This window comes from Aotus nancymaae, unplaced genomic scaffold (genome assembly GCF_030222135.1).
Source record: "Aotus nancymaae isolate 86718 unplaced genomic scaffold, 86718_ANA_hifiasm-v0.15.2.pri h1tg000057l, whole genome shotgun sequence".
In the NCBI taxonomy this organism is placed as follows: Eukaryota; Metazoa; Chordata; class Mammalia; order Primates; family Aotidae; genus Aotus; species Aotus nancymaae.
In genome coordinates, this window is record NW_026988471.1 from 72068656 (window position 1) to 72087659 (window position 19004).

Genomic DNA, 19004 nt, shown 5'->3' on the forward strand with positions numbered 1-19004 from the left:
CAGCCCTTCCATTTGTAGCAAGACATTTTCTCTGTATGTCATTTGGCAGATGCAGTTGTGGGGCTCTGCCAATTCACCCTGGAGCCCTCCATTTTAATCAGTATCACATAAAGTTTAACACATGCTTTGAAATATGTACCAGATCCAAGGCTTTGCCTGGGGACGGGGGTGGGAATGCTTGCTACAAAAACACATGCCATCCCAGCCGCTACTCCACAAGCAATTATCTTTCACCTTTGGCTGAACCAGGAGAACTGTCAACACAGGCACACTGCCAACCAGGGGAGAGGTTACGGGGTCAAAGCAGGAAAGATGGCTGGATGCTTTGGGGTTCAACTTGGACATCTGTTAATCTCGCTGGCTGCATGGAAGAAGCATTCTCTTTAGTTAGCAAGACACAGAAAATCACAGCTATAAGAGAAGTAGCTGACAGTACACTAGAATTTTAACAAGGCTTTTCCAGTAGTAAACTTCTTATTCTTAGTAAAAGCAAAAGCTCCTGCAGTACAATAGGACAACCGTGTATGAAAAGCTAAAGAACTCAGATCAGCAAATTCACATACATCAGGAAACTGCAACTGTGAACTGGGTTGCATAGACAAGAGGACTAAAACAAACCTCATATGTTAGAAATAAGCACTTATTTTCTTTATCATAAACACAAGTTAAAAATATGTGAAAGTATTCTTAAAGTTTTTTGGGTTTTTTTTAACAGAGAAACCAAAGTTGCCATTGGTACTTAAAAAAAAAAGAAAAAATTATTAAGGCATAGATGAAATTGTCTCCATAAGTATCCAAAAATAAATAAATCGGTAAAGCAGAGACTAAGTCAGCATTTCCCTAGCTCCAGGATACAAACCCCCAAACACACACATAGACATAGCTAAGATCTTTCCTAAAATGCCTCTTCTAAAATATATGAACATCGTACCTCTTCCACAAGTAAAATGAATCTCTTATAACAATAATAATAAAAAAAATTATCTTATGTGTCATTTACTATCCATTCCTGAAGGCTGGCCTAGATTTTTGCGTTGAAAGGGGCTCTAAGGTTTAGTCCAGTGCAGTAGGAAGAGTGCCGTGCTGAATCACATCTGTCAGGGCTGACACTAATGGACATAACAATACCACTTGTGGCACTTAACTGTTCCACATCAGTTAGACCAATGGCTCTGAAGTTTTAGGGTTATCCAAAAACAATCTACTGATATATATATATGTTTTTTAACATATATTTTATATATATATATATAATTTTCATCTTAAAAAACAAAGAAACTAAGTTACTCACATTTGATTTGAAAATAACAACACTGATACCCTTCCTTACTCTCCATATGTCAGTTATGTATCACATATAGAATTCAAGATATACTATACTAAGGAAAGATAGTGCAGAAGAGTTGACAGTAATATTCTCAATTAGTTATTTTCTTTCAGTTTATTATGCTATGTTGTAGATTATAGGTGCTCAGTTAACTAAAATTAGATTATCCAGTTTTAAACATGTACAAAATGGACAAATAGCCTTAAAATTTTCCTAAAATATTCCTGTGGTTTGTAAACAATACTAGTAATAGCAACACATGTAAATGATAAGAAAATAGCAGGGTTAATACCTACCTTCAACTTGATGTGCTAAGACCATTATAATAATGGTCCCCAACGGATCATCCCTCCCTGTGCCCATGTGCCTTTGCAATGTGACACTGCTGCTTCTTTCATCAAGAGTTAAGAGCCACTTCTCCATCCTCTTGACTCTAAATTGGCTTTGTGACTAGTTTTGGCTAATGCAATGTAGTGGACATTGTCAAATTCTGGAGCCTGAGTTTGAAGAGGCACAGCAGTTTGACTTCTCTCCCTCTCTGAACCACACAGCCACCATGCAATGATGAAGCAGTTTAGTCTACTGTGGAATAAGATACCATGTGGAGAACAGAGATAACCTATCCAACAACTAATACCAACTGCCAGCCAGGAACATGAGTGATTCCTGGTGAGGCCAGCTGACAAATTCCCTAGCTGTGCCCAGCCTGAAGTGCTATCTATGGTATCATAAAAAATAATAAATCAGTACTCTTTTAAGCTATTAAGCTTAGGGTGGTTTGTTACACATCAATGAATAACCGATATATCTGCTAAGATACCCTGGTCAAATATATCATGTGGTAAACATAATGATCAGATATGACAGAAAAGAACGTATAAAATTTGAAATTACCAAGAAGGCTATCTGTACAAGGATTTAAATGTATTATTAACAATGTTTCTCTCTCTAAATGTATATCCTGCCCTAACATACTAGCTAATGAGAGTAGTACGTGTGTATGATTTATATATATATATAAATGGCATACTGCATATATATATATATGTATATATGTGTGTGTGTGTGTATGTGTGTGTGTATATATATATGGGGTATATATACACAAAAATATTTTATTGATGGCAGCCCATAATCAAAAAAGTTTGTAACCATTGACTGAACTAACGAGAACAGTACACATACATCATTTATAAATACAGATATTGGGCAGAAATGTTCCATTTCTTTTTCAGAAAATTGAAATTTTTAAAGAAAATTTCTAAAAATGTTTTGAATTTTCCTAGTAAGCTGCCATGCACTAGGTCATGTAGTAAAGCTGAAAAAAATAATCTCTTCAGGCTTGGCACAGTGGCTCATGCCTGTAATACCAAAAATTTTAGAAGACAAGGTGAGCAGATCACTTGAACTCAGGAGTTCAAGACCAGCCTCGGGAAAAAAAGAGACCTGCCTCTACAAAAAATACAAAAATTAGCCAGGCATGGTAGTGCATGCATGTGGTTCCAGCTACTCAGGAGGCTGAGGTGGAAGGATGGCTTGAACCAGGGAGGCAGAACTGCACTCTAGCCTGGGCGACAGAGCCAGACCCTGCCTATTTAGTCCCATCTCTATTTCCAAAAATTAGAAATTCCTAACTATGCCAGAAAGTAAGAGTCTCCATAGTTCTAATATTCTTTTACTAATAGAATGCATCTACAGTTTATAATATTGTGTATACTCCACCATCCCACAATATTTTACTTACTACACTAATATCACTACAACTAAGACAGTGATCTCAATCAACTGGTAGAAAGGATGAAAAAGAGCATTAAATCTAATCATTCCCCTTTCTACTCCTAACTTAAAAGCCTCAGGGACCTGTATGTAAAGCCTGAATTTCTTAGCATGGCAGATTTCTATGTTAGATCAATGGTAATATCATTCAAAGAGACAGGAAATAGGAGAAGAAAAGGATGTGGTGGTTTGGTGATGAGGGGAGGAGTACAGTGATAGGGCCAATGAAAGAAGAACCTTGGGCATGTCAAGTGCAAAGTAAAGTCACTGGAGAGGGGAAGGTTGAAAAATAAAGGGAGGAGAAACAGGAATTAACTGACAGAACAAGGAAATGACACTGAGCACAGGTGGAAGAAATAGTCTTAACCAGAAGGAATCATCTCTTCCTCTAAGAATGGAATTAAAGCAATAAAGAATGGTGGAGACAGACAGTTAAGGAACAAGAGTGCCGAAAGCCAAGAGAATGTCTGCCTAATAGCCCTCAGTTTCTCTAAGACATTGGTTAAGAGACAAGGTTACGCATAAAGAAAAAGGGGCATTATCTCTGTGAAAAAGGAGGTAAACTCTTCACCAAAGTAAAATGCCTTTTCATGTCACACTGAATAGTACTGAATACCAATTTTAAGCTTACTCATACTATGTTATCTCTAGCTATTTCAAATCAAAATTAGAACTTTTTCATTGTTATCTTGCCCTTCTCTATTTCTTCTGTACTAACTGTACAACAGAAATAAGGAGAATGAAAAAGTAAATGACAAAAGCATGAGAAGTTGTAGCTAAACCAAAGTCCAAAAACACAACCTTATCCAATTTACCACTGCCAACAGCAAAATGCAATATAGGTCAACTTATTCTCTGATACCCATCTATTATCTAAACTTGGCTACTCAGAAAAGTTCACCAAACACCTTGAACCTATTTGTTAATAGGTTAGTGATGTTAGCATCCATTTTCACTAGTGGTAAAAAATTAAACTGTGATGTTTACAATTTTATTCAATCTTTTCTATTACATGCTCTTCAAAAATCATAAAGAAATTAGAAAAGAAGCATCTCAGAATATACTACTGATTCTGACATTGATAATGGACCTTAATAATTTAAAGGGCTCTCACAAAGAACATATAAATTAGATCTATTTCAGAGAGTGTCTAAATCCCCTAACATTTTACATGCACATGATAATTTTTCTAAAAAGAAGGTTCAAGAGTTTCATTACATTCTCAAAAAGTTTATATCCCTAAAATGCTTATGAACTATTGTTACAGATAGCTCCCTTCTTCAAGGTTAATAGAAGAAACTCTGCTTGAAGACCTAACAAGAAAGTCAAACAATACATGCCCCATTAGGCCACAGCCTTCTTCACTGGGGAAGCTGAGAGAGCCATATGTTTAGTAAACTAAGAAGAGCTGAAGTCACTCTGTTGGGAAGAAGGCTGGACTATTTTTTGGCATTTGTTTGCTTTCTTATATGGTTTATTCAGAGGTAAAGGAAAGGTACAAATTAATAACAGACTTTAGCCTAAGTTAAAAACAAAAAAACAATGTCACAGTCTGAAAAAGAGATACTCATTACCCTCAAGTCTTCTGGCACCAGGGTAAAATTACCAAATTCAAGGGCAGGATAGCCCTCGAAAGTAGGCTAAGACCACCATGGTTCCAGCCAGCTTTTAATGGCACTATACACAAAATCTAAGCTAAAAATACAGCTTTCTATATATAGTCATTCCTCAGTATCCACAAGAGATTACTTCCAGGACCTCTCTGCAAATACCAATAACTGTGGATGCTCAAGTCCCTTATATAAAATTGTGTAATGTATGCATATAACCTATGTACAACCTCCTTTATATTTTATATCATCTCTGGATTATCTATAATAGCTAACACAATGTAAAAATTATGCAAAAAGTTGTTATATTGTATTGCTTTTATTTGTATTATTTTATTACATCTTTGTTTGTTTGAGACGGAGTTTCACTTCTGTCGCTCAGGCTGGAGTGCAGTGGTGCAATCTCAGCTCACTGCAACATTTGCGTCTCAGATTCAAGTTATTCTCCTGCCTCATCCTCCCAAAAAACAAATTACATGAACAAAAAATACATAAATATATAAATTAGATTTAAGGAATACATTATTTCTCTTCTCTTACCCCAACTCAATACCAGTAAAGAAACACTGATCTTCTAAACTTAATGGTCATATAATATATGTGTGCTTTTTCATTGAAGTCAGGTTCAAAATATTTCAGAAATATATGTAATACAAATAATTTTTTGAAGCAAGCAGAAAAAAATGTTTAAAAATGAGATCCCACCTCACCCATAGACCATTCATTTATTTAAAAGAGTAAGAAGCAAAAAATGGTACAAATATACAAATATCAAAGTCAAGAAGAGAAAAGAAAGTAAATCCAGGAACGCCAGACCAACTTCTTTGACTACAAAGACCACACTCTGCATGTTTTGCATAATATCTAGCATACAAGAGGCTTCAACAATATTTCTTTTACATGGTGGTCAACACATGGCCTATGTGAACTCAGTCATTAGTTCTGGGCCAGATCTAAGTAAAAAGGTGTTCTATACCATACATTAAAGAGTAAATTTTGCTGTAGCAAAGACTTAACCAGGTAAAGTAAAAGGTTTAAAGGACCATGGTGACAACTAATCTTACCCAGGGGTCAGTTCTTTTAAAACCATTTACTCAAGGAATAGTATCTAGGAGCCTTCAATATCTTTTATACGCAATTAGTTCCTTTCCTTAACATCAGTTACATAACCCATATAATCTGGCAAAGGCAAGTTAGAATTGTAAAAGTAAATAAATCATTCCCTTTGTTAAAGGGCTCACACAGAAGTGAACCTAGCCAAGAATGATTACATTACAAATGTGATTTAGTCCCACAAAGCCTAAAGCAAACTAATCAAAATATGCAATACAGATCTTCTCTCCTGAAATCAATTCCATAAGTGAAATCCAGAAATAAATCTCAAAAGGAAACTAGAAAACAGTAGACAATTAACAAAGAACTTTTTCAAGATTTTTTTTTTTAAATCACATCAAACTAAAGTCACAGCTCCAAAATAAGATATACACAGTATTTTGGAAGCACACAGATCAGTATTTAAGAAGAGCAACACAGAAAATGGGATAGGATAAGATGGAGGGTTTTCTACTGCTCTAAAGGTGGCTCTATTTCCCACGGCAGAACCCATATGTATGTCCAATAAATGCTTTTAATCTACTGCCATGGAAAAACAAAAGGACAGCAACAAATGGAATAAGAAAACCCAAAAGATTTGTTAAAAATAAAAATATGACTGCTTAACTTAAAATTCACTATAGTATTCCCTCCCACCCCTTATCCACAGAAGGTATGTTCCAAGTTCCCCCATATATCCCTGAAACCATGGACAGCACCATGCCCTCTATAACTGTATACACCTATGATAAAGTTTAATATATAAATTAAGCACAGGAAGAGATTAACCACAAATAATAATAATAAATGATAAGATAGAACAATTAAAACCATACGCCAGCATCACTACTCTTATACTTTGGGGCCATTATTAAGTAAAATAAGGGTTGCTTGAACACAAGCAGTGCAATACTGCCACAGTCAGTCTGATAACCAAAAGGGTTATTAAGTGACTCACAAGTAGATAGGGCAGGTAACATATACAAGCATGGATACATTGGACCAAGGAGTGATTGATTCAGTCCCAGGTGGGACAGAACAGATTTTATCACACTACTCCAAACAGTGAACAACTTGAAGTTTATGAACTGTTTATTTCTCAAATTTTCCATTTAATATTTTTAACTGCAGTTGACTCCAGGTAACTGAAACCATGAAAAGTAAAACCATATAAGGGTGGACTACTGTATAAGTAGAGCAATAAAATGGACAATTTTGAAACTCCTCTTCAGATTCACTAATGATTGAACTTCTCTCCTGGTTCTCACATTTGTACATTTTCTTACTTTTCTGCAACTTCCCAGGGATATTGAAAGAAAGACAGAAGACTGAAAGACTTCTAGCTAAACACCATTTTAAACCAGACTATACAATTATTTCCTAGATCCAAAGGCAATATATCAATGTACAATTTTTTAAGTAATTCTATTTTAGGCCAAAATAATAGAGTGTATTAGTTTTCTTTTCCTGGGGAACAAACTGCTATAAATTTAGCAACTTAAAGCCACACAATTACTATCTCAGAGTTAACTCTTGGGTCAGGAGTTCAGAACGTTTTTACTGGGTCCTTTTGTTTAGAGTCTCACCAGACTAAAATCATGGTGTCAATCATTGCTGTGGTCTCTCTCACCTGGAGCTCAGGGTCTTCTTTTAAACTCATTAAGGTTGTTGGCAGGATTCAGTTCCTTGTGGTCGTAGGACTGAAGTCCCCATTTACTGCTGGCTGTCAGGCGGGGATTATTCTTAGCAACTCAAGGCTCCCTACAGTTTCCTGCCATGTGGTCCTCTCCAAAACTGGCACTTTGTTTCTTCAAGACCAACAATAGAGTATCTGCTGGAGCACTTAATCTTTCTAACATCTTCTATTACTGACCTCCTGGCCCTCTTTTAAAGGAGCTCCCCTGATTAGATCAAGCCCACCCTCTCAAGAAGAGGTGATTTTATAGGATGTATAAACAAGGGGGCAGGAATCCTGGAGGACATTTTAGAATCCTGTTTTTCACATGCAATTAAAGAAAAAAAACTTCCTAGCGATAAAGTTCTATCTAAAGACCTTTACATTTTAGACCTTCAGACTACATGCAATTAAAGAAAAAGAGCTTCCTAATGATAAAGTTCTATATAAAAGCTTGCATACAGAAGAATGAATATGCCATATATGCTTCAGAGTATCCTCAAGTAGTATTTTTTGTGTTTTATCTTTTCATAAAATTGAACAACAAACAGTTTGAGAATATAATCTCAGATAAATGATTAGACCTTAACTTACACATTCGAGTTTAATTAGGGAAAAACCCTTTAGTGATGTTCTGGCTAGTATATCCCACAAAGAAGCCAGTATACCAACCTGGCTCCACAGTATCAAGGACAAAGTCCACCCATGGATCACTGCAGCAACTCAGGACACACTGGGTAGAAGAATAAAAAGAGGGATGTTCACCAAGAAAAAGCAGTCACCTACAGAATTTCTAGAAGAGCCCAGACCAACTATCAATATTAAGTAAGACTTTCAAATCTGTTTTCTCAGTATGATTCTAAAGAAGCATACTTAGAAATGTTGGAAAAAATAAGTTACCATGATACAGGAGGAACAGAAGAACAAGAACAAATTCTTTAAAGCTAAAACTGTGATTGTTGAACTAAAAAATAATAATAAAGTTCTAAATAGCAGCACTGACAATGCTAAAAACTGATTTAGTAAATTAGAAGGCAAACAAATAGGGAAAAATGATGAAAAGACAAGATTGTGAGGAAAAAGCAAGATATGTGGAAGATATTTATCTTTCTAGGCTACGTGATAGCAGATTATGGCAGAGACTAGCTTAGCTATTCATCAAACGTATTTCTTCATCCTCCTGATCACACAACTAGAGTATATTTCCAAGCCTCCTCTGCAGTGATGGAGCTCTGGCCATTGGCAGAAGTTAGATGTGCCACTTATAAGACTGATCCCTGAAAACCTCCAGGCATTACTTACTCTCTTTCCCCTTCTGTGGTACACTTGAAAGCCACAAGTTGGAAGAGTCCTAGATCTCTTGAAGATCATCTGGAGGAGAGTCACCTACCAGTGACATGCATTTTGGTCTTTACATAAGCAAAACACAAAATTTCTATTATAAGATTTTAGAGTTTGTCTATTATAGCAGGGAACATTATTTAATGAATACAGAAACTGGTGTTGGAAATGTGGTGTTACCCCAACAAAAAAATCTAAAATAAAAAGCATTGGTTTAGTGGTCAGGCAGTGGGCAGTAAGAACATATATTTAACAAGTTAAAAGGCTGGGAAGCCCTATAATACTGTAGCAAAACAACTAGTAAAATTGGAATCCACAATAAGTGAATGGGCATACCACATGCCTACCAGGCCTGTAGCACTATAAGTGAATGAAGAGTGAGAGTTACAGTGTACATCGGTATTTACTTTCTGCTTTTGGCAAGGTATTGCATAAAAAAGATAAGCTCAGAAAAGTATTAGCTCATTTGCAGACTGAAATTACAGGGAATAGAATTAGTCCCAGAAACTTAGGCCTCACAGGGCTAGAAAGGTGAACACACACAGATCTTAAACAGCATGAGAAAAAAAAATAGTAAAGTCTTGAGCGATAAAGTCCCAGGAAAACTTCCAGTTCAACGAAGTGACTCAACTTTGAGGCAGAGATCAGATTCAAGCATGATCTTACCACCCATTGTTTCATGTCACCTCAATATAAAGCCATCAAACTGAGAAAGAAACATGAAGCGAGGGCTATGCTCCCCAACGTCCACTACTTCCCCAAAGAGAGGAGATGAAAAACAAAATCATTCTTGAAAATTATATTTAGGGAAGAACAGTGGATAAGGTGTCCACACAGAAGCTATTGGAAAGAAAAAAATGAGAAGCCTACTACCTTTTGAGGGAATGATAATGTCAACAAAAAAAAAAAAACCACATCTGGGCTAAATATTAATAAACCTTTGTTCTGAACCTTAAACCAACCCTCAGGCCCCTAAACTTGTAGAAGCAAAAAGTCGGCAGTAAAAGACATATATAAATGTAAATGTAGACACAATTGCAGATATAGATATATACACATAAAGAGAGAGAAAGAGAAGTATGCCTTCTAAGGAATGTATATTTCCCAGCATCTACTTCAGAAGTGTACATTAAAAAATAAATAAATAAACAAGGAAAAGCCAGGGTGCAGCTAGGAGCTCAAGAGAACAATGAGCAAAAGCATTCCTTCCAGAGAATCAGGTCTAAGCAGGGAAATTCCCCTACTACCAGAGTAGAGGAACTTCCCAGTGCCTGCCTAAGTGGATTATATGATTTGTTATGAAGCAGAGAATATTGTTTGTCTCCCGTTCTTCCCTTTTCTAAATGAAAGTTTTTGTTATAGTTATTTCATTCTAGTTTCTTCATTGTATATTGGGGGTGGAAGGAGACACCAGTGCAGTTAACTTCCAACTTTAGTTGAGTAGTTACCAGCTCACTAAGAGCTACACTGAATCTGATGGAGAGGGTTGAGCATTCCTGGAAAATATTAGCCTTTGAGATGGATGTAGTGACTACATAGGCCATTGGACTGTTGTCCCCTGGGGAAGGCATGAATGTGTTCTGTGTATGAGAGAAAGAATGAAGAGACATTTGATGACCAGAAGGTAGATTGTCCAGATACTAGCTATTATTCACCAAACCTCTATCCTCCTCCTGTTAGAGAATGAGTGAGATTACATTTTCCAGCCTCTCTTGCAGGTAGGTATGGCTATATAATTAAGTTCAGACCAACAGAATATGAGTAGAAGTAATGTGTGACATCCATGCCTTGCCCTTAAAGACCTTCCCATATTCAACACTTTTTGGTCTTTCCCCTTCTGAAGCAATCTTCAAAGCCACCTTAAAGATGGAAGAGCCACACAATGGAAGGATGCTAAGTCCCTAAATCACCATTGCAAAGAAAACCATCACAAACCAGAAACACTATTTTGGGCTCCAAGCAGTGAGAAATAAACTACTTCCTCTCCCTTATCTGGGAATTCAAACATCTGCTGAACATCTACTATGTACAAAGTACATGATAGTTTCTCTCTCTTATCTTCCTTATGTTCTAGGTATTACAAAAGATTTTTTAACTGTTAACATATCTTTACTCAAAGATCCTGAGATGAAAAATTTTATAGAGATATGAGAATTTATCAGTTAATTAAAAGTCCTAGATTCACAAAAGATTTCTTCATCATTTCTTTATAAGACAAAAATATAGCAAACAGCTAATAGTTTACACAGATTGAGTACCAGAGTAGACAAATTCATTTCAACCCAATCTGCATTCTAATACAGATCTGACCTTTACAGGTTGTTTGAACTTGAGCAAGTTACTTCCCTCCCATGGGTCTTAATTCCTTCAGATAATTAAGGGATGAGACCAGCTAGCCTCAGGTTAAATAAAGTAATATTCTTCATGGCTTCCTCTTTCATCAAAAAGGAAGTAAATTAATTTCTCAAGCAGAGGCCTAGAAAAAGCAATTTTTAAGAATGCAGCTTCCATAAAGGCTTTGTACTATACTCTCCTATATGTTAAAAGTTTAGCAAAAACTTAGCCAACCACAGCAAAGAATTATCTTGAAAGATACCTTCATTCCTGTATTCAAAATATGTACCCAGTAATGTAAAGGTATATTGTCACTGATTAATTTTGTTTGTTCACCACCATAAAAAATGAAATCATATAATTATTTCTATCAGGTTTACCATCTAGTTTTAAACTCTGCACTTTGTAAAGCATAACACTGACAAAATTTAAAAGAAGAAAGGGGAAATATCTGCCTTCCCTTAGAAAAGGGTAACTGGCAAATCTCTTTTGGAGGATCAAACAGATATTATAGATCAAATAGACATCTGAATAGATTATCAAGGCTATTGAGACCTAAAATACGATTTGAAATATAATCTATTCCCTCATTCCTCACAGAATGATAAAAACTACAAATAATCTATTCAAGAATATACCAAAAAGTTCTTTCCATGAACAACTGAATCTTGTTATTTGCTGCTGTAGGTTACATCATCAAGTATACTAAAAATGTTTAACAAAATCAATGTGACAAATTTCAAGTGAGCAAGTACCACTGTAAAACATTACTGATCTTTCATTCATAATTTAAAAAAAGAAATTTAGATATTCCTCATGACTGGTGACTTAGGAATGAAAATTTTTTAACAAATGTAAATACTGCTAACATATTTATTAATTTATAAGCTGTTAATAAATCTTTTTGTGTGATCATAATTCAAAGCATTTCCCAATAGGCCTTTTTTCACTGACACCTATTAATATCAGAAATATGCACATATAACATACTGCCTTGCTTACATAGTAAATAATCAGCCAAAGACACATGCAGTACAATTTAGGTCATTAGCTAGGAGAACTTTAAAACATCTTGAGCTTCAAATTCTATGTAAAGTCAAGGGAACTATACAAACAATAGAAAAATTTCTTCATAACCTCAATGTAAACCCCATCACAATTAATCAATATTTACTGAACATCTACAGAGCAAAATAATATAACTGTCCATTGCTCTGCTAAAAAAATGAAAACATTTTCAATCATGTGTTCCCATAAAGATGAAGGACTTTCATAAAATAATAAGAAACAACTAGACACTTGGCAAAGAGAAATCTGTGTTGAACTGAATACTGATAAAGCCACTGGCCAAACTATCATAAACCCAAGACCTACCTGCTTCATGGCAGTCTCTCCAATTTTGTCTGAATGTTTGCGGATGCTCTCCAGAAAGTCTTTGAGATCAGACATAGAAACATCTTTTATTTCTTCTCGAAGCTTGGGGATGTTGTCCACCATCACCTTGCAGAATCGATAGTGGCTTACTTGAGGCAGGTAGGTATGCTCTAGATGTTCCAGAGTTTTCAGTGCAGGATAATGCCTACAAAAGGAATTGATCACCTTTAGCTCACTCAGTCTTCTTTACGGTTAGGCAAAATGTCTAGCCTGAATTGGTTTTCACTATGGCATTAAGACAAATCTAGCATTAAGTTTTAATGACAACATCAGTGAAAAGAATCTCAAATTATTAAAAATTAACACATACTTTAAAAGACTGGAAAATTATAATCAAAAAAGGTTTTATCCAAAGAATGCATAACACTTAAAATAGCTACCAATAAAATTAATGACATAAGAAATAAAAGGGGCCAGGTGTGGTGGATCATGCCTGTAATCGTAGCACCTTGGGAGGCCAAGACATGGGGATCACTTGAGGCCAAGAGTTCGAGACTAGCCTGGTCAACACAGTGAAACCGCATCTCTACTAAATATACAAATATTAGCCAGGCATGGTGGTGCAAACCTGTAATCTCAGCTACTCAGGAAGCTGAGGCACAAGAATCACTTGAACCCAAGAGGCGGAGGTTTCAGTGAGCCAAGATCACACCACTGCACTCCATCCTGGGTGATGAAGTGAGACTCAGTCTTAAAAAAATAAAAAGAAAAAGAAATAAAGAATTATCATCTCAATGTCAAAAAAAAAATTCATCCTATAAAATGAAGTATCCAAGGCTAGACTTCCAACTATGGCACACAGAAAAGCTGGGCAAATCTTCTATCCAAAGAAAACAAATGTAAACTATCCAAAACTATTTCAGGGCTCTGGAAACTGAACAAAAGAAAACAACAAATCAAGAAGTGTTTATTCATAATAACTGCTCAACAGTGGGACTCCGTAGCTTTCTTGCCTGGGGTTACTTCCATCACTCTCCCCCTCTAATTCCTCTGCCCCTGGTCACTGGCCATGGCTAGTCATGAAAACCAACAGCTTTGCTTACATGAGGGGCTGACATAATTTGGAGCAGAGGGCAAAAAACTCACATTAAGTAATGCTGTTAGTGAAAGTAGTAAACTCAGTAAAAATAAATAAATAAATAAGAAAAGTCTCCAGCTCTATTGGTCAAAAGTTACAATTTGGGTTGGGGCAAACAAAAGACCAAAGGACTAACCAGAAATTTAACAAGAAAGTCAGAAATAGAAGACCTACAGAAGGGCTTGATAAACTCTCTGCAAGTGCTAGCTGGCTGAGAAGCTATGCATACCTACAGGACACCTAAAAGGGTCTAAGCAGTCCACACATCCCTGGCTGACTAGGAGGCTATAGACAAGCATGTGGGAAACCTAAGAAGGTAGGTGAAAGTTTAAGCTGACTTTAAAACTGCTTTTAAATGTAGTCCCTAACCCACATACAAACTCATTGGCAAAGAGTGGAAATCTTATTGACTCAAGGTTGTTTAAGCGTAACCTCTAACCAATCATTAGCTGATGACTACTTAAAAATCAAAGTGAAATATGATACCTTGCCACATAAACTAGACAGAAAATTCCTTGCTAGCAGACCTGCCTTACAAGAAATACTAAAGGACGCCTGAAAGGAAATGACAGCAGATGGTAACTTGAATTCACAGAAAGAAATGAAGAACATGTGAAATAGTAAATACATGCTAAATATAAAAGACGAATAAAAATATTTTTTATCTTTTCTTAACTTCTTTAAAAGATAAGATTTGTTAAAGCAATGATTATAACACTGTTATCGTTGTGTTTACAAATTATGTAAGTGTAATATATAACAATAACAGCACAAAAGAGTTCCTACTCTTTTGAAATGAAGCTAATTGAAGCAAAACTCTACTATATATTACACCAAATTTATATCAGCAATGACCTGTGATAAGATGCATATTATAATCCAAAGAGCAACCTCTAAAAAAATTAAAAATATGTATCATTTAAAAATCAAAAGAATTCAAATAGCATACTACAAAATATTTAACACAAAAGAAGACAGTAAAAGAGCAACAAAAACAAAAGACATGAAAAATATAGAAAACAAAGAAAAAAATCCAATCATATCAATAATTACATTAAATGTGAATGGGCTAAGCACTCCAATTGGAAGGCCAACATTGTCAGGACTTAGAAATCATGATCCAACTAAATATTGTCAACAAGAAACACACTTACATTCAAAGGTACAAATCAGTCGAAAGTAAAAGGTGAAAGAAGATATACCATACAAAAAATCACCATAAGGCTGGGCATGGTGGCTTACACCTGTAATGCCAAAACTTTGGGAGGTCAAGGTGGGCAGATCACTTGAGCTAAGGAGTTTGAGACCTCCCTGGGCAACAAGGCAAAACCTCATCTCTACCCAAAAAATTAGCCAGGTGTGGTGGCACGCACCTGTATTCCCAACTACTTGGGAAGCTGAGGTGGGAGGATCAGTTAAACCTGGATTGGCGGAGGCTGCAGTGAGCTGAGATCAGGCCACTGCACTCTAGCCTGGATAACTAAAGTAAGACCCATCACAAAAAATAAATAAATAAATAAATAAATAAATAAAAGGAACCACAAAAGAGCTGAAATGGCTATATTAATATGAGATACAAAAGATTTTAAGCCAACATATATTGCTAATAACACAGAGGGACATTCCATAATAATAAAAGAGATGATATCTGTCTAATAGGAAAGCTTCTGTAAGCATAAGAGGACAAATAAAACTAAGATTAATAAAGCTGAATAGGTAAAAACAAAATAAGTTATGCAAAAAAACATAAGAATAAAGAGAAAAACTGGTAAAGGTTATTTGTAATTTGTACATAAAAGATTAATAGGCTGGGCGTGGTGGCGCACACCTGTAATTCCAGCACTTTGGGAGGCCAAGGCCAGCGGATCACCTGAGATCACAAGCCTAGGCAACATGGTGAAACCCCTTCTCCACTAAAAACACAAAAATTAGTCAGATATGGTGGCATGCACCTGTAATCCCAGCTACTCAAGAGGCTGAGGCAGGGGAATTGCTTGAACCTGGGAGACAGGGGTTGCAGTGAGCTGAGATGGCGCCACTGAACTCCAGCCTGGGTGATACAGTGAGACTCCATCTCAAAAAAAAAAGGAAAAAAAAAAAAAGATTAATAAACCTGAGTTGTTTTTGTAACAAGAAAAAAAAAAAAAAAAAATGAACAAAGAAAACTGACAAAAGAACCAAAAAGGGCCAACATATATATTTAAAAAAAAACCTTTTAACCGATATGTGAAAAAACGCAAATCAAACTGCCAAAGATTTCTTAAAAGATAATGTGTATTACATCAGGGGTTTTAATAAATGGAATTCACAGCCGGCTTACAAGTTTTTATTAATGACATAAGTTTTCAATGAATAATTTTAGCAAGATAACTACTTTAAGCAATTGCATTAAAAAAAAAAAAAAAAGATGAGCGATCCGAGATGGCCGATTAGACACAACTCCAGTGCACAACACCCAGCGAGAGAGACGCAGAAATCCAGAGATCTCCTAGCTCCAACCAAGGTACCAGTTGCACTTCAACGGGTCTGATCTGACAGTGAGCAAATCCCACTCAGGGCAGACCGAGGCGGGGAGGGGTGCTGCTTCACCCAGAAAGTGCATCTGACCGGCGAGTCGACAGCTTCCCCTCTGGGGCTCCAGTCCAGATACAGCGCTTCCCCCAAGGCCTCAGCAATACAAAGAACAGGGGATCTTTGCCAGTCAAGCGCCAGGAATTACAAGCGCAGAGTTGAAAAAGAGCCTGCGGACTGAGCTATGGCCCCCTCCCCCCACCCGGAGAGAGAGGGAGCTGTAAGCGGGAGGAGCGGGGCGGGCCCCTACCCCATGACCGGAGAGAGAGGAAGCTGAACAGGGGAGACAGTCAGGTGCGGCTAGGCGGGTCCCTATCCTCCCACACAAACCCCAGAGGGCTGAAGCTCTGACTCTAGTGGGTTGTGCAGCCAGTGCCACAGTCTGAGATGAACGCTGAATGATCCAGCCCAGTGGAGGAAGGGCACAACCCACCACTAGAGGGGTGGGACTGGGCTACATGTTTTAACAAAAGCCACAGGAAGCCTACATAGCAACGGGACGGCATTCTTGACAACCCAGCAGCCCCTACAGGTCAGCAGAAGAGGCGGGCCTAATCTCCCATTATAAACAAAAAAGACACAGGAAGCTTCTCTAGTAACCTGAAGGAGTCCCTAGAAACCCAGTAGCGCCTCCACAGGCAGACAAGCGACCTCATCAAGCAGCTCCCTGACACAACAGCCAGGTAAATCCACAAAGACAGGAAAAAAACAGTGCAAAAAAGATGAAACCATCAAAGACCAGAACACCTGTTCTCCTTCAAGGGATCACAACTCCTCAACAACACAGGATCACAACTTGATCAAGGAGTGTGACGAATTGACAGAAACAGGTTTCAGAAGGTGGATGATAACAAACTTTTCTGAGCTAAAGGAACACGTTCTAACTCAACGCAAAGAAACCAAAAACTTTGAAAAAAGGTTAGACGAAATGCTAACTAGAATAATCAGCTTAGAGAAGAATATAAATGACTTGATGGAGTTGAAAAACATAGCACAAGAACTATGTGAAGTAAACACAAGTTTTAATAGCCGAATTATCAAGCAGAAGAAAGGATATCAAAGATTGAAGATCAACTCAATGAAATAAAAAGAGAAGGCAAGACAAGAGAAAAAAGAGTGAAAAGAAATGAACAAAGCCTCCAAGAAATACGGGATTATGTGAAAAGACCTAATCTATGCTTGACTGATGTACCTGAATATGATGGGGAGAATGAATCCAAGCTGGAAAACACGCTCCAGGATATTATCCAAGAGAATTTCCCAAGCCTAGCAAGGCAGTCCAAATTTCAAATTCAAGAAATACAGAGAACTCCACAAAGATATTCCTCAAGAAGAGCAACCCCAAGGCACATAATTATCAGATTCACCAGGGTTCAAATGAAGGAAAAAATGCTAAGGGCAGCCAGAGAGCAAGGTCAGGTCACCCACAAAGGGAAGCCCATCAGACTCACAGCAGATCTTTCAGCAGAAACCCTATAAGCCAGAAGAGAGTGGGGGCCAATATTCAACATCCTTAAAGAAAAGAACTTTCAGCCCAGAATCTCGTATCCAGCCAAACTAAGCTTCATAAGTGAAGGAGAAATAAAATCCTTTATGGACAAGCAATTATTGAGAGATTTTGTCACCACCAGACCTGCCCTACAAGAGCTCCTGAAAGAAACACCAAGCACAGAAAGGAAGAAGTACCAGTCACTGCAAAAGCAAACCAGCTGGCAAAGACCAAAAATGCAATGAAGAAAATGAGTCAGCTAGTGGGAAAGAAAACCAGCCAGTAACAAAATGGCAGGATCAAATCCACACATAACAATATTAACATTGAATGTAAATGCCCTAAACACCCCAATCAAAAGACACAGACTGGCAAACTGGATAAAAAGTCAGAACCCTTCAGTGTGCTGTATTCAGGAAACTCATCTCACATACAAAGACACATATACACTCAAAATAAAGGGATGGAAGATTTACCAAGCAAATGGAGAACAAAAAAAAGCAAGGGTTGCAATCTTAGTCTCTAATAAAATGGACTTCAAACCAACAAAGATCAAAAGAGACAAAGAAAGACACTATATAATGGTAAAAGGATCAATGCAATAAGAAGAGCTAACTATCCTAAATATATACACCCCCAACACAGGAGCACCCAGATACATAAAGCAAGTTCTTAATGACCTAAAACGAGATTTAGACTCCCACACAATAATACTGGGAGACTTCAACATTCCACTGTCAATATTAGACAAATCAACGAGGCAGAAAATTAACAAGGATATCCAGGACTTGAATGCAGAGCTGGACCAAGCGGACCTAATAGAATTATACAGAATGCTCCACCCCAAATCCACAGAATATACATTTTTCTCAACACCACATTGCATTTATTCTAAAATTGACCACATCATTGGAAGCAAATCACTCCTCAGCAAATGCAAAAGAACAGAAATCATAACAAACAGTCTATCAGACCACAGCACAATCAGACTAGAACTCAGGATCAAGAAACACACTCAAACCCGCACAATCACTTGGAAACTGAACAACTTGCTTCTGAGTGTCGACTGGATAAACAATGAAATGAAGGCAGAAACAAAGATGTTCTTCAAAACCAACCAGAATGAAGAAACAACTTACCAGAACCTCTGGGACACCTTTAAAGCAGTGTCGAAAAGGAAATTTATAGCAATAAATGCCCACCAGAGAAGAGAGGAAAGATCTAAAATCAACACCCTATCATCAAAATTGAAAGAGCTAGAGGAGCAAGATCGAAAA

General features: G+C 37.0%; 1 protein-coding gene across 5 annotated transcripts in view; it reads right to left on the reverse strand.

The window, feature by feature from the left end:
* The window catches only part of EXOC6B (exocyst complex component 6B), a 742202-nt gene that overhangs the window by 540028 nt on the left and 183170 nt on the right, over positions 1–19004 (reverse strand). For all 5 annotated transcript variants that reach the window (XM_012475649.2, XM_064364233.1, XM_064364234.1 and 2 more), the window contains one exon: positions 12530–12734. In XM_012475649.2, the coding sequence (XP_012331072.1) occupies positions 12530–12734 (205 nt within the window). The remainder of the gene's footprint in view (positions 1–12529; positions 12735–19004) is intronic.